At 41.2% G+C, this 19,105-nt stretch overlaps 1 protein-coding gene across 3 annotated transcripts in view; it reads right to left on the reverse strand.

Annotated features, from left to right (window-relative positions):
• The window catches only part of ANAPC1 (anaphase promoting complex subunit 1), a 99,098-nt gene that overhangs the window by 76,667 nt on the left and 3,326 nt on the right, over positions 1-19,105 (reverse strand). The window contains exons 1-11 of one of the 3 annotated variants that reach the window (XM_008254032.4): positions 17,206-17,320; positions 16,381-16,432; positions 16,090-16,190; positions 15,435-15,517; positions 13,296-13,369; positions 11,759-11,904; positions 11,354-11,574; positions 10,433-10,642; positions 5,262-5,357; positions 3,208-3,298; positions 3,030-3,095 (exon numbers count right to left, since the gene is read on the reverse strand). In XM_008254032.4, coding sequence (XP_008252254.1) covers positions 3,030-3,095; positions 3,208-3,298; positions 5,262-5,357; positions 10,433-10,642; positions 11,354-11,574; positions 11,759-11,904; positions 13,296-13,369; positions 15,435-15,517; positions 16,090-16,137 — 1,035 coding nt within the window. In that variant the 5' untranslated portion in view covers positions 16,138-16,190; positions 16,381-16,432; positions 17,206-17,320. Of the gene's footprint in view, positions 1-3,029; positions 3,096-3,207; positions 3,299-5,261; positions 5,358-10,432; positions 10,643-11,353; positions 11,575-11,758; positions 11,905-13,295; positions 13,370-15,434; positions 15,518-16,089; positions 16,191-16,380; positions 16,433-17,205; positions 17,321-19,105 lie in introns of those variants that run through there. The other 2 variants (XM_070068804.1, XM_002709586.5) reach the window with 2 other exon arrangements.

Below are 19,105 nucleotides of genomic sequence, written 5' to 3' on the forward strand. Positions count from 1 at the left end.
GCGGCGGCCATTGGAGGGTGAACCAACGGCAAAAGGAAGACCTTTCTCTCTGTCTCTCTCTCTCACTGTCCACTCTGCCTGTCAAAAAATAAATAAAGCCGGAATGGCTATTAAGTGGACTTCCAAAGACAATAACCAGGGACAAAGAGAGACTTTAGTTAAACACAAAGGGCCAAACTACCAAGAAATCATATAAATACTAAATGTGTATGTACCAAACAACAGAATTATAAAGTAAGCAACTGAAGGCTTCTACAAAAATGCTACTAGAATTAAAAGTTAGTTTATGAAAGTTGCAGGATAAAACTGAATACAAAAAAATCAATTATATTTCTATATATCAGCAAGAACACTTGGGGGGACGGCACTGTAGCACAGCGGGTTAAGCCGCCACCCGCAGCACTGGCATCCTATATGTGTGTCAGCTTGAGTCCAGGTTGTTCCACTTCCAATCCAGCTCCCTGATAATGGCCTGGGAAAAGCAGCAGCAGATGGCCCCAATTACTGGACTCCTGCCACCCACGTTAGAGACCCAGAAGAAGCTCCTGGCTGCGGCTTCAGCCCTGGCCACTGAGGCCATTTGGGGAGTGAACCAGCAAATGGAAGATCTGTTTTTCTCTTTTTCTCTCTCTGTAACTCTTTCAAATATTTTTTTTTTAAAAAGTGCATTTGGAAATTAAAATTTTAAAAAGAGTAACACTTAAATAGCATGAAAAACTGTGAAATATTTAGAGATAAAATTGAGAAAAGATATATTAGACCTAGCATAAATATTGATGGATTTATCCTGTTTATGGATCAAAAAACTAAATATTATAAAGATGACAATCATCCTCCCAATTTACCTACAGATTTAATCCAATCCCTATCAAAATCCCAACAGCCATGACAAGATGGAATAGAAAGATATCACACTTTTCCAAACCACAGCCAAAGGTCCTAGCTATTCTATATAAAACAATCATACGATTCTGCAGGACACAGAGAACACAGACCACCTATACCTCAGGATCCAAAAAGTGACATGAAAATGAATTCCCTGGGCTTTTATGACCTGGGTACAAGAGAAACTGACAACCCAGAGACACCATAGCAGCAGACAAAAAGAAAACAAAGGCCCAAGAAATCCTGCTTCCCAAAAAACTAGGAAAAGAATAACCTATCGATAGAAAACTTTTATACAATATCAGCTGACTCCAAACACCATGTAAAAAACTGCCCCGCATTTCCTAGTCCCCTTAGTAGAAGCCAAGGGGGGAGCCCAGGCATTCACCCTCAGCAAGGCATCAATTTGAGGGTTTAGAAGACAAACAGTACTACAGATCTGCAAGAATGTAAAGTATTCAGAACTCTCACACACTGCTGGAGGCAAACAGTAGGGGGAGAAGCTGTAAATTAATACAACTTACCCTCTGAAAAACAACCTGGTACCCCAGGCCAACTTAAATATGCATATTCTCTGGCCGGCGCTGTGGCTCACTTGGCTAATCCTCCGCCTGCAGCACCCACACCCCGGGTTCTAGTCCCGGTTGGGGTGCCAGGTATTAGTCCCGGTTGCTCCTCTTCCAGTCCAGCTCTTTGCTATGGCCTGGGAGGGCAGTGGAGGATGGCCCAAGTGCTTGGGCCCCTGCACCCGCATGGGAGACCAAGAGGAAGCATCTGGCTCCTGGCTTCGGATTGGCACAGCGCCGGCCATAGCGGCCATTAGGGGAGTGAACCAACGGAAGGAAGACCTTTCTCTCTGTCTCTCTGTCTATAACTCTCTCTCTCTCTCTGTCTCTCTCTCTCTCACTAACTCTGCCTGGCAAAAAAATAAAAAAATACATGCATATTCTCTAAACACTAGGAGACATAGATAAAGATTTGTTTAAGGGGACTATTTAACAGAGGAATCAAAAACAATACAAACCCTAGTGATTATAAAATAAAAATTTTGGTGTAACAAAACAATACTGCATACCAGTGAGTGAGTAAACAGCAGCTATACATCAACAGGCAAATCTAAAGGAATATATGCAAGTATAATATTAAAAAAATAAGAAGTTGGAAAGAGCACGTGGTATGATCTCCTTTATATAAAGATTCATGAGCAAGAAAAGTAAAACTCATTCTTCAGTGACATGTATTTGCAAAAACTAATAATGAAAATAAGTTAGTGATTTATTCCAAGAGTCAGGATGAGGGATGCAGCAGGAATAGGGATGCAGCCAGCCAAAGACACTAGTGACATTTTACTTCTTTTATTTACTTACTTATTTATTTTTAAGGTTTATTTTGAAAGTCAGAGTTAGAAAGAGTGAGACACAGCCAGTGCTGGCCAGGCTGAGGCCAGGAGCTACATCTGAGTCTCCCACGTAGGTAGCAGGGACCCAAACACTTGGGCAGACTTCTGCTGCTTTTCCCAGGCCATTAGCAGGGAGCTGATAGGACATGAAGCAGCCAGGACACAATCCCATAGGGGATGTCAACATCATAGGCTTTACCTTCAAGGCTACAATGCTGGCTCCAACATTCTACTTTTTTTTTTTTTTTTTCAAGATTTATTTATTTAGTTGAGAGGTAGAGTTACAGAGAGAGAGGGAGAGACATAGAGAAAGGTCCCATCTGCTAGTTCACCCCTCAGTTGGCCGCAATGGCCAGAAATGTGCTGATTGGAAGCCAGGAGCCAGGAGCTTCTTCCAGGTCTCCCATGCAGGTGTAGGGTCTCAAGGACTTGGGCCGTCTTCTACTGCTTTCCCAGGTCACAGCAGAGAGCTGGATCAGAAGACTCAATTGTATAAAAACAATCTACTTTTACTCATGAAAGGATTCTCATCTGTGCCAGCTAGTGCCAAAGCATTTAACGGCAATGAGTGCTAACATTCCAAATTAGGACTAGTCTAAACTGAGAACTTCATCTCCAACTCTTAACAAAAATCTTCTGGCAAACTGTATAGACAGGAGGTAACAAAATTTAACATCACATTAAAGTAACATTAAAAAATCATAATGGGGCAGTGCTACTAAAGGCATAACTACTTATTCCTTACCCGAACCACTCCTGTATACAGCACCAAGTTTCCACTGCCTTCCAAGACCAGCATGGTATCTATCTTCTAAAAAAAGAAAAAACTTTTATCTTTCAATCCGAAAAATTTAACAGATTTTTCAGCAGAAAAATCTGATGATGAACAATTTTATAGTTTTCAGACATGTGCCTGTATTTACCTCCACTGGTGCTGCATCTTTTGCATGTATATTGGTGACAGAGCCAAAGATGAGCTGGGTTTTATCATTACTCTCTTGGAACTTCACACAGCTAAATAATAAAATAAAAATAAATAAACTACTGATATATGCAACAATCTGTATGAGTCCTAGGAGTATTATGCTTACTGGAGAAAGATAATCTCAAAAGGCTAAGTACTTTTTTATTACATTTACATACATTCTCAAATGGAAAACTCAAGAGAATAGGTTAGTGTTGTTAGGGTGAGAGATGCAGGGGGCTATGGTGTGTGTGACTATAAAGGGGCAGAATAAAGGATATCTTTAAGGAGTTATTTTGGTTCTTGTGGTGTTTACACAAATCTACACATGAAAAAGAGTCACGTAAAACCATATACACAAGTGGGTACATATAAAATAGATGGAAACTGACAAAAGGTACATGGGTCACAGTGATGTCAATTCTCTGGTTTTAATAATGTATTGTAGTTACATAAGATGGTACCTCTTGGTGAAAAAGGTCCAGGATACACAAGACATCTCTATTATTTTGAAATTTCCTGTTATCTACATAATTATTTTAAGTAAAAAGGTACATATAGGTGTCGCTCCCCCTCTTCGTGGAGGAACGACACAGGACCCTGCGCTGTTCTTTTGTCTGCTCGGCCCTCCCCGGGTTTGCTGCTGGTTCTTCCCGGGTTGGCTACTATCCCTTCCACCTCCGTGGAAGGGCAGTTCCCCCTGGCCACATTCCCCACTTCCGCAGGGGAGCGGCACACCGCCGGCCGGCCCTTCTCGGGGGCTGCACAGGTGTTCCCCTTAGATGTTCCCCATAGATGTTCCCGGTGCATGCCGTCTCTCTCCTCCTTTATAGTCCTCCTCCGCCAATCCTCACTCGGCTGCCCACACGCCGAGTACGCTGCTCTCCTCCAATCAGGAGCAAGTCCTACAGTTTATTAGTTGAACTGGAGGCAGCTGTGCGGAAGCTGTTTACTTCTCTCCCAACGCCACATTGTGGGAGAGCAGATGCATAGAATAAGTCTTAATTCGAGTAACTTAGTCTAGTCCGGATTGCTCCCCACATATAGGGACAAAATATCTAAAGACATTTCACCTGAGAAGACAAATGAATCATTACAAGGGAAGACAGCCAATATCAGAAGGTATTATGGATATGCAAATCAAACCCACAAGAATGACAATACCTAGTATTCTAGGATAAAGAGGAATGAACATATGCTGCTTGTGGGAACGTAAAATGGCACAGCTTATTAAAGAAGTATTCTTTTGGCCGGCACCGCAGCTCAACAGGCTAATCCTCTGCGTTGCGGCGCCGGCACACCGGGTTCTAGTCCCGGACGGGGTGCCGGATTCTGTCCCGGTTGCCCCTCTTCCAGGCCAGCTCTCTGCTGTGGCCCGGGAGTGCAGTGGAGGATGGCCCAAGTGCTTGTGCCCTGCACCCCATGGGAGACCAGGAGAAGCACCTGGCTCCTGCCTTTGGATCAGCGCAGTGCGCCAGCCATAGCAGCCATTGGAGGGTGAACCAACAGCAAAGGAAGACCTTTCTCTCTGTCTCTCTCACTGTCCACTCTGCCTGTCAAAAAAAAAAAAAAAAAAAAGTATTCTTTTAAAAAAAAAGTTTAACAGATGTATTCATACATGTTACAACACGGGGGATCCTAACAAACATCAGGTTAAAAGAAAAGAGCTGAACACAAAAAAAACTATATAATGTCAGTTGATATGTACTCAGTGTCCAGAAAATATTTATGTATAAAGGCAGAAAGTCTACAGAATGGTTGTTTGAGGCTGGAAATCACAAATGGGCACAAGAGAATCTTTTTATGGTGACAGAAATGGTTTTAAACTGGATTGTAGTGATGGCTGAGTAAATGTAAATTTACTAAAGATTTTTTGGCTGTACACTTAAAACATGTCAACTTGATGAAATGTACCCTCTACTCAGAAAGCTCTTAATCAAAGAAAAAAAGAAAGAAAGAGAAGAACAACCTAAATTATTTACAACAGAAACAATGGGAAATATATGTACTTACCGTAACTGGAGCTGAGACTCTACTAAAAAGCACAAGAACTTTTGTCCACACAGATCAGTTGTAATAAACACTTTTGAGGCTTGTGAACTTTTCTCCCTGTGCAAGACACAGTAATAAAGTAATTGTCAGTATTGGTCCAAAACTACCATGATCGTTAAGTCTGACATCTTCTGCAAGAAATCTAAAAACTACTTGGATCAAACAATGGCTTTGAAGACACAAAAACACAAGACTTAAACTTCATGATCTCTAAGATACCTTTTAGTTTAATTCTAAGCCCATTACACACAGTTTTTGGGAAAACTCACAATGAATGTAATAATCATCACTAGTGGACTTTTTAATTCCATACTATGCAAGTCACCTACCTACAAAGTAACGCAGACTTGAAATTCAGGGTCAGATTTTTTTATAGCCTGCCCTATCCTTTCTGCCCTCTCTCCTGCTCAGGATCAGTCCCCACTTCACATCTCTTTCCTAAGCCAGATCTCTAATCCCCATACCTTTCTTTCTTTAAAGTAGTACGGAAGATTACAATTCTTTGAGATACAGACCTGTAATACATTCAACTTACTAATGAGGCGTTCAAAGAAGGATGATTATTAAATGTAGGAAATTTGGGGTCAGTGTTGTGGCAAAGCAGATAAAAGTCACCACCTGCGATGCCCAGCACCATGGAAGGGTGCCAGTTCATATCCCATTTCTACTTCTGATCCAGCTGCCTGCTAGTGGCCTGGAAAAGCAGTGAAAGATGGTCCAAGTGTTTAGGTCCCCGCCACCCACAGATGAAACTCCTGGCTCCTGGCGTTGGCCTGGTCTAGCCCAGGCCATTGTAGCCATTTAGGGAATGAAACTGTGGATGGAAGATCTCTCTCTCTCTCACTCTGTCTCTCCTCTGTAACTCTGACTTTCAAATAAATAAATCTTTAAAACAAAACAAAGAAAAGGTGGGAAAATTCTATTTTATATATGAAGAGGAAAAAAACAGAGAACTTACTCAACACTATTCACATATTTACTTCCCTGAGCCTTCCTAAGCCCCTCTAGCACCTGCTAAGATGATGCATTTCCCTTTTATTTCACAGAGAAAACAAGGCTGCAAGGTATGAATGCAAACTCCTACCCTATGTATCTGATCAACTATCACTTCTCTCTCCCCAAGGCTAATCTCTCCCCTCGGGCTCCTTTCTGGTTCTTTGTTCCACCAATCATTTCTTCTTCCCTGTAATTTCAATGCTTTCCCTGCTAAGTCCCTGTTACCCACTCTCTCATATTAATGAAAGTACTGACATATGAAGTTAGACTAAGGTGATATAAAGTACTCACTAATGTGGCTGGATATAAAAAATGATACTGTTGTTCTATAAGTAAATATTCTTTTATTTATTTATTTATTGGCAGGCAGAGTGGACAGTGAGAGAGAGTCAGAGAAAAAGGTCTTCCTTTTGCCGTTGGTTCACCCTCCAATGGCTGCCGTGGCCGGCGCACCGCGCTGATCCAAAGACAGGAGCCAGGTGCTTCCCTTGGTCTCCCATGAGGGTGCAGGGCCCAAGGACCTGGGCCATCCTCCACTGCACTCCCGGGCCACAGCAGAGAGCTGGCCTGGAAGAGGGGCAACCGGGACAGAATCTAGCGCCCCGACCAGGGCTAGAACCCAAGGTGCCGGCGCCGCAGGCAGAGGATTAGCCTATTGAGCCACGGCGCCAGCCTATTTATTTATTTTTATCTATTTGAGACACAGAAAGAGACAAAGACAGGCAAGGAGCTCTCATCCACTGGTTCACTCCTCAAATGACTGCAGTGACCCAGGCCAGGCCAGGCCAGACAAAAGCTGGGAGCTGAGAACTCAATCCAGGCCTCCCACATGGGAGATAGGAACTACCTGAACTACTTGAACCAAGTGTGCACTAGCAGAAAGCTGGACTACGGAGCAGACAGGACTCAAATCAGACACTCCAATATGGAATGCAGGTGTCCCAGACAGCACCTTATCACTTATGCCAAATGCCTGTACCTGTTCTTACTTTTTAGATACACATACAAGGTACTTAGGGGTAAAATATCATAAAGATTAATTATTAGTAATATATTACAGCAAAACAAACTCTTTTTGACCCAGAGATGCCCTCTCAGCTGGTTTTATATCCTCAACCCCATTTAAAGGCAGACTCCTTTCAACAGTCCATGCGAGAGGGGGTCCCAAGATGGCGGTACATCAACAGGACAATCCAGGTCACATGAAAGCCAGGCCCCAGTAGGTGGGGCTCCACCATGTACCAGAGCTCATACCTGCCTCCACCATGACTGAGAAGCAAGCTGGGCTCCAGCAGGGCAGGCTCCGTGCTTCTACTTGCAATGCACAGACACATAGCAGCTCATAACAGAGGGACACCTCACAAGAAAATCTCTACAGATTAGGGATGCAGTTTGTTAAGCAAGGCGATGTAATCCTAACACACCAGAGACTAACATCAGGGCGTCCCACAACTGTGAGGACACAGGCAGGTTACATAACAGAAGTGAACAACCTCCTCTAACCAAAGAACCAGAGGAAAGATACAAAGCCCTGTGGGGGCCTTACATTGGCTACCTCCTCCACCCTGGAATACTGAACAGAGCACCCAGGCCACATTCAGCACACACCTCTTGGAACTCACTAAAAGTACAGACATTCCACTAAATCACAAAGACACAAAGAGAAAAGCAACAAGGCAAAAAAAAAGAAAAGAAAAGAAAAAATACACAAATGCTGAAAAACAAAGGAAACACACAGACTGAAATTGAAAGGATGGAAAAGATAATCCACGCTAACAGAAACTAAAAAAAGAGCTGGTGTAGCCATCCTAATAACAGACAAAATAGACTTTAACACAAAAACTACTAAAATAGACAAAGAAGGACAATATATAATGATTAAGGATCAATTCAACACAAAGATGTGACTATCAAAAATGTATAGGCACCTAATTACAGGGCACCTGGCTATCTAAAAGAAATGTCAATGGATTTAAAGGGAGATACAGACTCAAATACAATAGTAATGGAGGACTTCAATACCCCACTTTGAGCAATGGAAAGATCAACCATACAGAAAATCAACAAGGAAATAGCAGAGTTGACACTACAGACCTAGCAGATATCTACAGAGCCTTCTACCCTACTGGCACAAAGTACACATTTTTCTCACCAGTGCATGGCACTTTCTCTAGGATTGGTCACATGCTAGCCCATAAAGCAAATCTCAGCAAATTCAAAAACATAGAAATCATACCATGCATCTTTTCATGTCCTACATGAAGGATCTCTGTGAGACCCCAGTGGAAAGAAGGGGCCATCAAAGGATGTACTTTTCTCTGAAGGAAGGAGAGAACTTCTACTTTGCTTAAGGTCTTATCTAAATACAGAGTTTGTGGACTCAAAAGGCTTCCCATAGCCTTAGCAGCTCAAGTCAAGAGCCTTGGGTGATCACTGATGTCACACATAAGAGTGTTAATTGTTAAATTAACGACAGCAGTCACTGCACACTTACTCCCCACGCAGGACCTCTGTCCTCAATGAGTTGTATTATGAGAATTAACTGTAAAACTTGTCCTCAAACAGTTTTTTATAGTTTATGTGTGTATGTGTATGTGTTGAAATTGTTGAAATCTTTACTTAGTATAGGGTTGGTCTTCTGTGTATAAAGTTAATTGAAAACGAATCTTAATGGAGAACGGGATTGGGGATGGGAGAGGGAGGAGGAGGTAGAGTGGGAGTGGGGGTGGGAGGGCGGGTATGGTAGGAAGAATCACTATATTCCTAAAGTTGTACTTATAATATTTGTGCTCACTAAATAAAAGGTTTTTTTGGGGGGGATGGTAAACAGTCCATTTGCCTCCTATACTCACTTCTTAGTCTTTATCTCCTTGTTCTAGCCTGCTTCACCACCACCACCAAGAAGTAACTAACAAAGAGACCCAAAGTCACCAGCCCACCCCTATCACCACACCTCCTCCACCCAAACCTCTCACTCTCCAACCTCCACCTTACACTGCAGGCTGAAAATATCCAACATGGCTGCTGACTATGTCCCCACATCAACCCACACAGCTAATTATAACAACATTATAATAAAATTACCATTGCTGACATTCCTACTCCCAAGAAACATTATGACACTTCTGGGACTTTGTAAAAAGGAAAAAAAAATGGAAGGTGTTGGAGCTGGCATTGTGGCATAGCAAGGTAAGCTGCCACCTACAATGCCAGAATCCCATATCAGAGCTTGGAACTTCTGGCTTTGGCCTGGACCTGGACCTGGACCTGGACCTGGACCTGGACCTGGAGCAGCCGCAGGCCCAGCCAGTGAGGCCAGTGAACCAGCAGTTGGAAGATCTCTCTTTCTCTACCCCCTCTTCAAATAAATGAAAGAGAGAGAGAAAAAAAATAAAAGGTGGTACTCAAACCCTACTCCAAACATCATCATCTATAAATTTTCAATTCTTTTACCCTCTCAAGATCACAGAAAAGGGGTAATCCCAACACCTGCTGGATTCCCTCTTGATTGTGTATTTTCACTTTGCAAATAAATCCTATACTTTCACTGTATCTTATTCTGCTGCACCTTGCCTGTGCCTTGTCCTTAAATTTCTTCCTGCACTGGAGACATGGACTCAGCCATCCTACAGCAAACTCACTGCACCCCAGTACCTCTTCTCTGAGATAAACTCTGTTTAAACTCCTCTCTGAACACTTGACCAGCACCAGGCAATCCTGGCACCTCCTCCTTCTTGGAATGTTCTCTCTTGTTTGCTCTACAATTATCTGACCTCTCTTGCTTTGCCTCACTGCAGAAGCTCTGACTCTTTTTACCTCCAAAATTTTAAAAATGCTATAAAAACCTAAATTTCCTAATCTTGCAAAAATTAGTTTATCCTCTAAACATCAAACACCTCAAATCTGATAGCTTAATATTACTAAATAAGGAAGAAACATCAAGTGGCAAAACAGTATTTCTATGATCACTTTAATATCATTAACATCCTCACTGAAACCAAAGTGGCCTTAATACATAGCTCTATATATTCTCAGGGGTATTAACACATATTATATTATAATAAAGCTTTCAGCAAAACACCAAATATTTTCTTCTAGCACATTTTTCTTTGAATATAAAAATATATGCTCCAAACCTTATATTAGTGATCGTTTCTGTCCACAAATGGTCAATACACAGCTCAGGAACAATTGGCTCTGTTTCTGGTGCAAGAAAGGAGCCATTGGAATTGCTGGTTGGAGAATGAGAAATACTGTGTCTCTTTGGAGACTGATTATGGCTTGAAACATTGAACCTTTGCACTCCTGAAAAAGAATGCACTCCTAAGGCAGGAGAATGGGCACGACTGCAAAATAAACAGAGGAGAACAGTGTGTGACACTTAGCAATGCCGCCTTAGGTAACATACCTTCTGAAAATTCTACACACAGAATATTCATGGCACAATCCCAGTCAGAAAATCCTAAAACGTTTTTAAAGGAAGAACTATTTAAATGGTTCATATTGGCATACTTCACAGTATTCTATACATTTAGAATTCTTCTTAAAAGAAGAATTAAATTAAAACTAAGAATTAGTTCACTTTCTTCCTCAAAAATTACTTTTATTATTTAAAAAGGTTTAATCTGTATTCCTGTATAATGATATACCCACCAAAAAATTATGTCCCTATCGCACTTACAACTCAATTAATATACAAATATATTACCAGAGATACATATAGTTAACAAAAACAAAAGAAAAACTAATATAAATTAAGAAAAGAAAAGAATATCTAAATATTTTTAGAATTAATATTCATCAATAGAAATGAAGCAACCAATCTTAGGACAAGCATAGGCAACTTCTAAATAGGACTCAGCAAAGAAAAGTGACATAGCCAACTTGGAAGTCTTAGCTAAAGTAACACAAATAGGATAATGGCTATTTTCCCTAAAAAAAAAACACCCAGGAGCAGTCTAACTTCTAAATTCTAAATCCTTCAAGATGTAAGACAAAGCTTGCAAAGGTCATCTTTTCCTTGGGCTGTCTTATTTAAAACAAGGAAACACTTCCACCTGAGAGCTGCCATGTTGGAAATCGAAGGTGAGCGGGAATGCAGGCTGGGTGATGAGGCTGAACGGCTCTGGCTGTGAATGGAGGAGTAATTCTGGAAAGGGGAAGCCACGGGAGAATCTCCTTTGGAGAGGCTTCTGAGATGTGCTGTGAGGGAGCTGCTGGTGGCCGCGTTCTGTGGGGTTCCCCCCTGCTCAGAGAACTTTAAAACAGCATTCTCTTCCTTAAGTCAAATGAAGAGAAGTAAACACAAAGATAATAATTAGAACAAAAGGGCAATTTCCTTGTGAGAATGCAAGGTAGATGTGATATCTGTTTTCCCTAAAAAGGTCAATCTATTTCGATTCTTCCAAAAACACCGGAAGGTGTTCAGGATTCACGGCCCTGTTGTGTGCCTTTATCCTTACCTCTGGCTTGACTCTCCGGAGAGTCCACACAGAATGCACATTCTGAACAGAGTCATAGGTCATTACGATGGAGGGGTCAATGTTAAGGAAAACAATTTTCATTGCTGGATCTACAACATAATGCACCCGTGTCGAACCAAAAAGACCTTAAAAATAAAACAGAAACAATCAGATACACAACAATGGGCTTCACAAGACCCATCTTTATGAACCGAGTTCTTAAAATTCCACAAGATAAAAAGAAACCAAGCCAAACAAAGCACAAAGGACATCATTATCCCACATGATTAACTGAATTTTTAAAAATTTACTTTGTATATCTTCCTTAAAATATATTAAAGATGAGAGCATTACAAGCTTCACTTTCAAATACATGCAAGTACACTCTAAAGATTTCCTCTGATGCCTCATCAAATTCAGCAGCCACAGGTAAGAGGTCCATGACTCTTTCAACACCCAACCTATGTATAAACTGTAACCAACTATCTGCCAAGTTTAACTTCCTTAGGGGTCCTTTTCTTCTGTATGAAATCTGTCCTCTGTAACAACTGTTCAAACAGTACTGAACAATACACTACTGTTTCTGCTTTACCATCAACATGTGCAAAGTGTTTTCATACTGAGTTCAGCTTTTACTTCTACTGTTTGATGGATTAGTTTCCATTGCCTTACTTGACAGTTTCCTAAATGTTCCCCTCCCTGTTAAAATATTGAAAACTCTTTTCAAATGGTCACTTTATAAAAAATTGCTTTTTTACAAAGAAATAAATTAAAATCACTCATAATGCCACCATCTCAAAATACCTACTATTAATGTTTTTCTTTCTGCTTTTATCATTTTGTTTTTGCATACAAATATACATACTCTGTAGCCTTTTACAAAGTCAGAATCGTACCATGTTTCAGTTTTGGGCCTTATCTGACATTATGAAAGAGTAATTCCTGGGGTCACCAAGCACTTTCAAAAACATGACCAATGTTGGTTGTATGCCATTTAATCACAGGCTCTAACATGTTTACTTAGATTGTTAGGGAACATTAGTAGTATAATATAAAATTGTCAACAAACTTTTTCATAAAAGGCCAAACAGTAAATAGTTTAGGCTTTATATCCAATAAAGTCCCAGCACATTATGTTATTACAAGCAAGGATAGTAAAACATTAAAATTTACACAGTATAAATGGGTCCTACTTCTCTTTAAAAACAAACAACAAAAAAAAAAATTCTTCAGTTCATCAAGTATCACTTGTTTACTTAATAATTATTAAGAAACAGAATCATCTAGAGATTGGGAATACTGCCATTTATTAACCTATTTATTTGCATGCCTTATTTTTACTAAAGTAACTGTTGGTTAATAAATGGTATACAGAAGATCTTGCTTTAATATGAATTACTTTCATAATAAAAGTTATAAAATATTTACATTACATTATTTTTCTAAGAAAAGTCAGTTTTCATAAAAGCTTTTTTAGTTTCCCTCCCTTCTCCCAAGTCAAAAAAGTTTATGTAAAAGAAAATAAAAATGTACTTACCTCCAGATTTACAAACAAGGGGGGTTATTTCATCTAGTGGGTGCAGCATGCTGAACATGGTGGGTAAAGGTTCTCTGGAACAAACAAACAAATAAACAATCACCAACACAAGACTATGGGTTTGCATGAATTCTGCACCTTCCTTGCAAAGGAGTATCTTCTCCAGATTACAGAACCAACTAGAAGCCTACCATTCCAAAAAGCAACTGTCTATAAACTTTATACATACTGTTTTGAGTATTTCATTCCTAGAAATCTCTCCTCTCATTTAAACAATTCCATACCCACCCACGGGGGAACCAATAAAGCCCCAGAAGATCTGCAAACAGCTGTCATCACAGTATGGAACCACCAGAGTAACAGTCTTTGTTTCTGGACCTCAGTATCTATGTCAGCTAAGAAATTCAGCTTCTTACACACATTCATAAAAAGTGCACTTAACCAAAAAAAAAGAAAAACTTCAAACATATTAAAAGCCTGCATTTTTAAGTGATTTTTTAAAAAGAAAAAAAAGCTGTCTTTCAAAACAGAAAGATTAAAAACTTATGTCATTTTTTTAAAAATTTAGCAAGTATGTACCTCCTGTACCACACTGTAACAGGAACTACATGTTTCTGCCTTTCAAGAGATCACAATCTATAGGCAGATAAGGTAAGCATATTATCAATAAGCATCCACCACTTACTGTGAACCTAGTATGTACCAGGCCGCATGTCAAAGCATATATACATTTAACTTGTTTAATTTCTGCATAAATCTTACGAGGTAACAGATCAATGACAGTATGTGTCTTTTAACAGAGAAGCTAAAGGTAAGAAAGCTCTAATGAGGGGCAGGCGTTGTGGCACAGCAGGTTAACGCCCTGGCCTGTAGCACCGGAATCCCATATGGGCGCTGGTTCTAGTCCTGGCTGCTCCTCTTCCAATCCAGCTCTCTGCTGTGGCTTGGGAGGGCAGCGGAGGATGGCCCAAGTCCTTGGGCCCCTGCACCCAAGTGGGAGAACTGGAAGAAGCTCCTGGCTCCTGGCTTCGGATCAGTGCAGCTCCGGCCAGTGCGGCCATCTGGGGAGTGAACCAGCAGATGGAAGGTCTCTGTCTGTCTGTCTGCCTGTCTCTCTCTCTCTCTCTCTCTCTCTCCCCCACCCCTTCCTCCCTCTCCTCTCTCTGTGTAACTCTGACTTTCAAATAAATAAATAAATCTTTAAAAAAAAATAAGAAAAGAAAGTAATACAACGAAATGGCAGAGTTAAGAAATGAATCTTCTTATCATTAATCTATCTGCTTGTTCAATTTTTTTTTTTATTTGACAGGTAGAGTTACAGACAGTGAGAGAGAGAGACAGAGAGAAAGGTCTTCCTTCTGTTGGTTCACTCCCCAAATGGCCGCTATGGCCGGTGCTGCGCCATCCAAAGCCAGGAGCCAGGTGCCTCTTCCTGGTCTCCTATGGGGGCACAGGGGCCCAAGCACTCAGGCCATCCTCCACTGCCCTCCCGGGCCACAGCAGAGAGCTGGACTGGAAGAGGAGCAGCCGAGACTAGAACCAGTGTCCCTATGGGATGACAGCGCCGCAGGCAGAGGATTAACCTACTACACCATATCGCTGGCCCCCTGCCTGTTCAATTTTAATCCTGGTGGACAGGGAGCTGTGGATAATTAAGTGGCAAGTGGGTAGAGTTCACAATGTACAATGAGGAAAAAAAAAAATCAGTACAGATCTCTGCTGTTAGCATGGGAATTATCAGTAAATACTTTATCTCAGAACCAACACACAAAAGCTCAAGTAATACTCTTAACTGGGTCAGCATTGTGGTACAGTGGGTTAAGCCACTGCCTGTGACAATGGCATCCCATATGTGGACAAGTTTGAGTTTCAGCTGCTCGGCTTCCAATCCAGCTCCCTGCTAATACACCTGGGAAAACAGCGGAAGATGCTTGGGCCCCTACCACTCATGAGGGAGACCCAGGTGGAGCTCCTGGCTTTGGCCTGGCCCAGCCCTGGATGTTGCATCCATTTAGTAGGTAAACCAGCAGATGGAAGAGATTCTCTCTCTCTCTCTCTCTCCACTCCCCACCCCCAATTATATTTAAAATAAATAAAATTAAAAAAAAAAAAAAACTGCTAACAGAATAAGGCCAATACCTGGGTGGACCTGGAGGCACCTCATGTGAAGAACTGCTTCGTTCAAACAACAATCCATATTTAGTGGGCCAAACATTTGCAACCTATCATGTAAAGAGGAAAAGATAGAGAACCTATCCACTATAAAATGTTTTTAGGCAACATTACAAAACATTACATTTTCCCCCAATTTAGTAAGAGTTTATAAAATAGCAAGATTACTGTATTTTTTTAAACAATTTTAACAAGGAATTCTAAAAGAAAACCAAATCTAAGAAAGAGGAGTCCAATGTGAAATCCCTGTCAGTAGCCAGTATCAGTGTCAAAATGACAACATGATAAAATTTAAACATTAGTACTAGGTTTAAGTGATAATGAGCAACAGGAAAATCACTATTATTCATACGCCTTATTTAATATCAACAAAATTATTTCTTATATAAACTGACCAAAACCTCTCAGAAAACTTCATAATTCACTTCCTTAAATAACTGAAGTTTTTAATGCAAAGGACAGAAAAATGCCAGTTACTAAAGCGGTCAAAATTCAGTTGTCATATTTGAGTAAAAAGTCTTGATTTCTATAAGACATGAGACATAAGGCCTACCTCTAAAACCAGCTAATTAAAAATGTTCCCCAACAAAACACACAAACAATCTGAAACACTCAAGTTTACCTGAAATGGTAAGGAAGCTATGTAATCCTTTCCTTCTATGCTGTGCATGTTAATACATGAGCTTTGCAATATACATATGCATTTTTCTACTTCATAGCTACCTGAAAAGACAAAGTATAATGTTTATGGATTTTTTTTCCTAAAGAGCTCAATCCTAACAGAAGTTCTTTAATACACAATATAAAATGCTTAGGCTTAACTAACCACTGTTGTGAGTGGCTACTTACTTTGAATTAAAAAAAAATCAAGAATCACCGTTAAGAGAAATAAAAATTTCAAAAAGAAACTTACTGTAGGTCTTTTCAGACTTATCCTGTGATATAATGAAGTCACACCACAATGCCTAAAATCAAAACAAAATTGATCTAAATAATAATCTATTAATAGCATCTACATAATAACTTTGTTTCTTCCTCAGCACAATATGTATACCATGGGAACAAAAAAGAAAGAAAATTAGACTAATTAATGATAAATACTGTAAGGAAGGCTAAACCACGTACGTAATTAAGTTTTAGAAGAAAAGACAATCAAAAAACCTACCAGAAAGAAGCCTGTGGCACAATCTGTCTTAAACCCTGCATCCCTCACAAAACTAGACTATCTGAAGAGTCCAAGTTGGCATTTATTAGCTCCAAGCTTACCAGTTGGTCTTACTCTTAACAGTCCCTAGACTCATTTTAGAAAAATATCTCCGAAGCCAGGAGCCAGGTGCTTCCTCCTGGTCTCCCATGCGGGTGCAGAGCCCAAGCACTTGGGCCATCCTCCACTGCCTTTCCGGGCCACAGAGAGCTGAGACCTGGACTGGAAGAGGAGCAACCGGGACAGAATCCAGCGCCCCAACCGGGACTAGAACCCGGGGTGCTGGCGCCGCAGGCGGAGGATTAGCCTATTGAGCCGCGGCGCCGGCCTAGTTCAATATTTTTTAATTGTACTATCTGATGGTATGAAATACATTCACAATATTGTACAACCTTGCCACTATTCATTTCCAAAACTTTTTACTCATCCAAAACAAAAACCTCACCTCTTACACAGTAACTACCATTTCATCCTCACCCCAGCCCTGGTTAACCTGTATTCTACTTTCCCTATAAATGTGCCTATGCCAGATACCTCATATAAGTGAAATTGCACCGAAGTTGTCCCTTTGGGTCTTGCTTGTTTCCCTTAACATAATGTCTTCAAGGTTCATCCCTGCTGTAGCACACATCAAGAACTCCATTCCTTTTTTTACAGCTGAATTTTTCCAGTTTGCATATGCTATGTTTTACTTATCAGCTCTTGATGAATGTGTAGTCTGTTTCTACCTTTTATCATGAATAATGCTCTTACGAACATTAGTGCCCAAATAACCTGTATGAGTGCCTGCTTCCACTTCTTCAGCGTATATCCTTAGAAACACAATGGCTGGATCATGAGGTAATCCTAACGGAACATTCCACAGCAGTCAACATTCTCACCATCAATGCACAGGGTTCCAATTTCTGAACATTCTCATGAACGCTTGATATTTTTCTGGTTTTTGGAAAATAGCCAACCTACAGTGGTATTTCATTGCGGCTTTAATTTGTATTTGTCTAGTAATTAGCAATGCTGAGCACCTTTCCATGTGCTTATTGACCATCTGTATATCTTCTTTAGAAAATGTTTTTTTTCCCCTTTTTTAATTGGATTTTCTTTTTGTTGAGTTGTATTTTTAATGGCACATTAACAGATGAAAATTCAGGAAGAGAAATATCCAAGAGAACTGTGCTACAATCTGAAGTATCTAAAATCTATACTGCACCTATTACACCTCAACTCCTTTTATGAAATCCCATCCTCAGGGGCTGGCACGGTGGTGCAGCGGGTTAAAGCCCCAGCCTGAACCGCCAGCATTCCTTATGGGTGCAGGTTCGAGTCCCAGCTGCTCCACTTCTGAGCTAGCTCCCTGCTAACGTGCCCGGGAAAGCAGCAGAGAATAGCCCAAGTCCTTGGGCCCCTACACCCACGAAGAGACCTGGAAGCAGCTCCTGGCTCCTGACTTCAGATCGGCTCAGCTCCACCCGTTGAAGCCATTTGAGGAGTGAACCAGTGGATGGAAGACCTCCCTCTCCTCTCTCTCTCTCTCTCTCTCTCCCTCCCTCCCTATCTGTCTTTTTTTTTTTTTTTTTTTTGGACAGGCAGAGTGGACAGTGAGAGAGAGAGAGAGAGAGAGAGAAAGGTCTTCCTTTGCCGTTGGTTCACCCTCCAATGGCCGCCGCGGCTGGCGCGCTGCGGCCAGCGCAGCGCGCTGATCCGAAGGCAGGAGCCAGGTGCTTTTCCTGGTCTCCCATGGGGTGCAGGGCCCAAGCACCTGGGCCATCCTCCACTGCACTCCCGGGCCACAGCAGAGGGCTGGCCTGGAAGAGGGGCAACCGGGACAGAATCCGGTGCCCCGACCGGGACTAGAACCCGGTGTGCCGGCGCCGCTAGGCGGAGGATTAGCCTAGTGAGCCGCGGCGCCGGCCCCTATCTGTCTTTACCTCTCTATATAACTGTCTTTCAAATAAATAAAATAAATCCTTTAACAAAAATCCCTTTCTCTTGGTCCCTGAAATAAATATGCTAAGATCTCTTTTATCCCTGATATCTAAAAGATCACTAGCCCCCTTCACTTCTCCCTCAGTTTTGATTCACACTTGTGTCAACACTTTCTCCAAGACACCCATCTCTGAGCTGAACTACCACAAACCAGTGTCCCTGACAAGTCTCCCTACACTCCAGTCAACCCTACATGTTCTTTCATGTTTAGCAAGTAATCCACAGGGTGATAGCTTAGTGCCATGGTAACATTCTTTCACCCTACTGTATTAGTATTCATTTACAATTCTGGCCTGAATCAATTACACTGGAGTTTATAAAATGGTGTTCTTCTAATTCCAGCGTTCCTTCTGTGTGCATTAGCTGGATTTCTTGTGTAAGTTTTCCTCCGACTAATAAAGATGAATCACACACCTTCCTGAGAAGACACAGCAGATGCTTATTTCTTCCC

This window comes from Oryctolagus cuniculus, chromosome 2 (assembly GCF_964237555.1).
Source record: "Oryctolagus cuniculus chromosome 2, mOryCun1.1, whole genome shotgun sequence".
NCBI lineage: Eukaryota > Metazoa > Chordata > Mammalia > Lagomorpha > Leporidae > Oryctolagus > Oryctolagus cuniculus.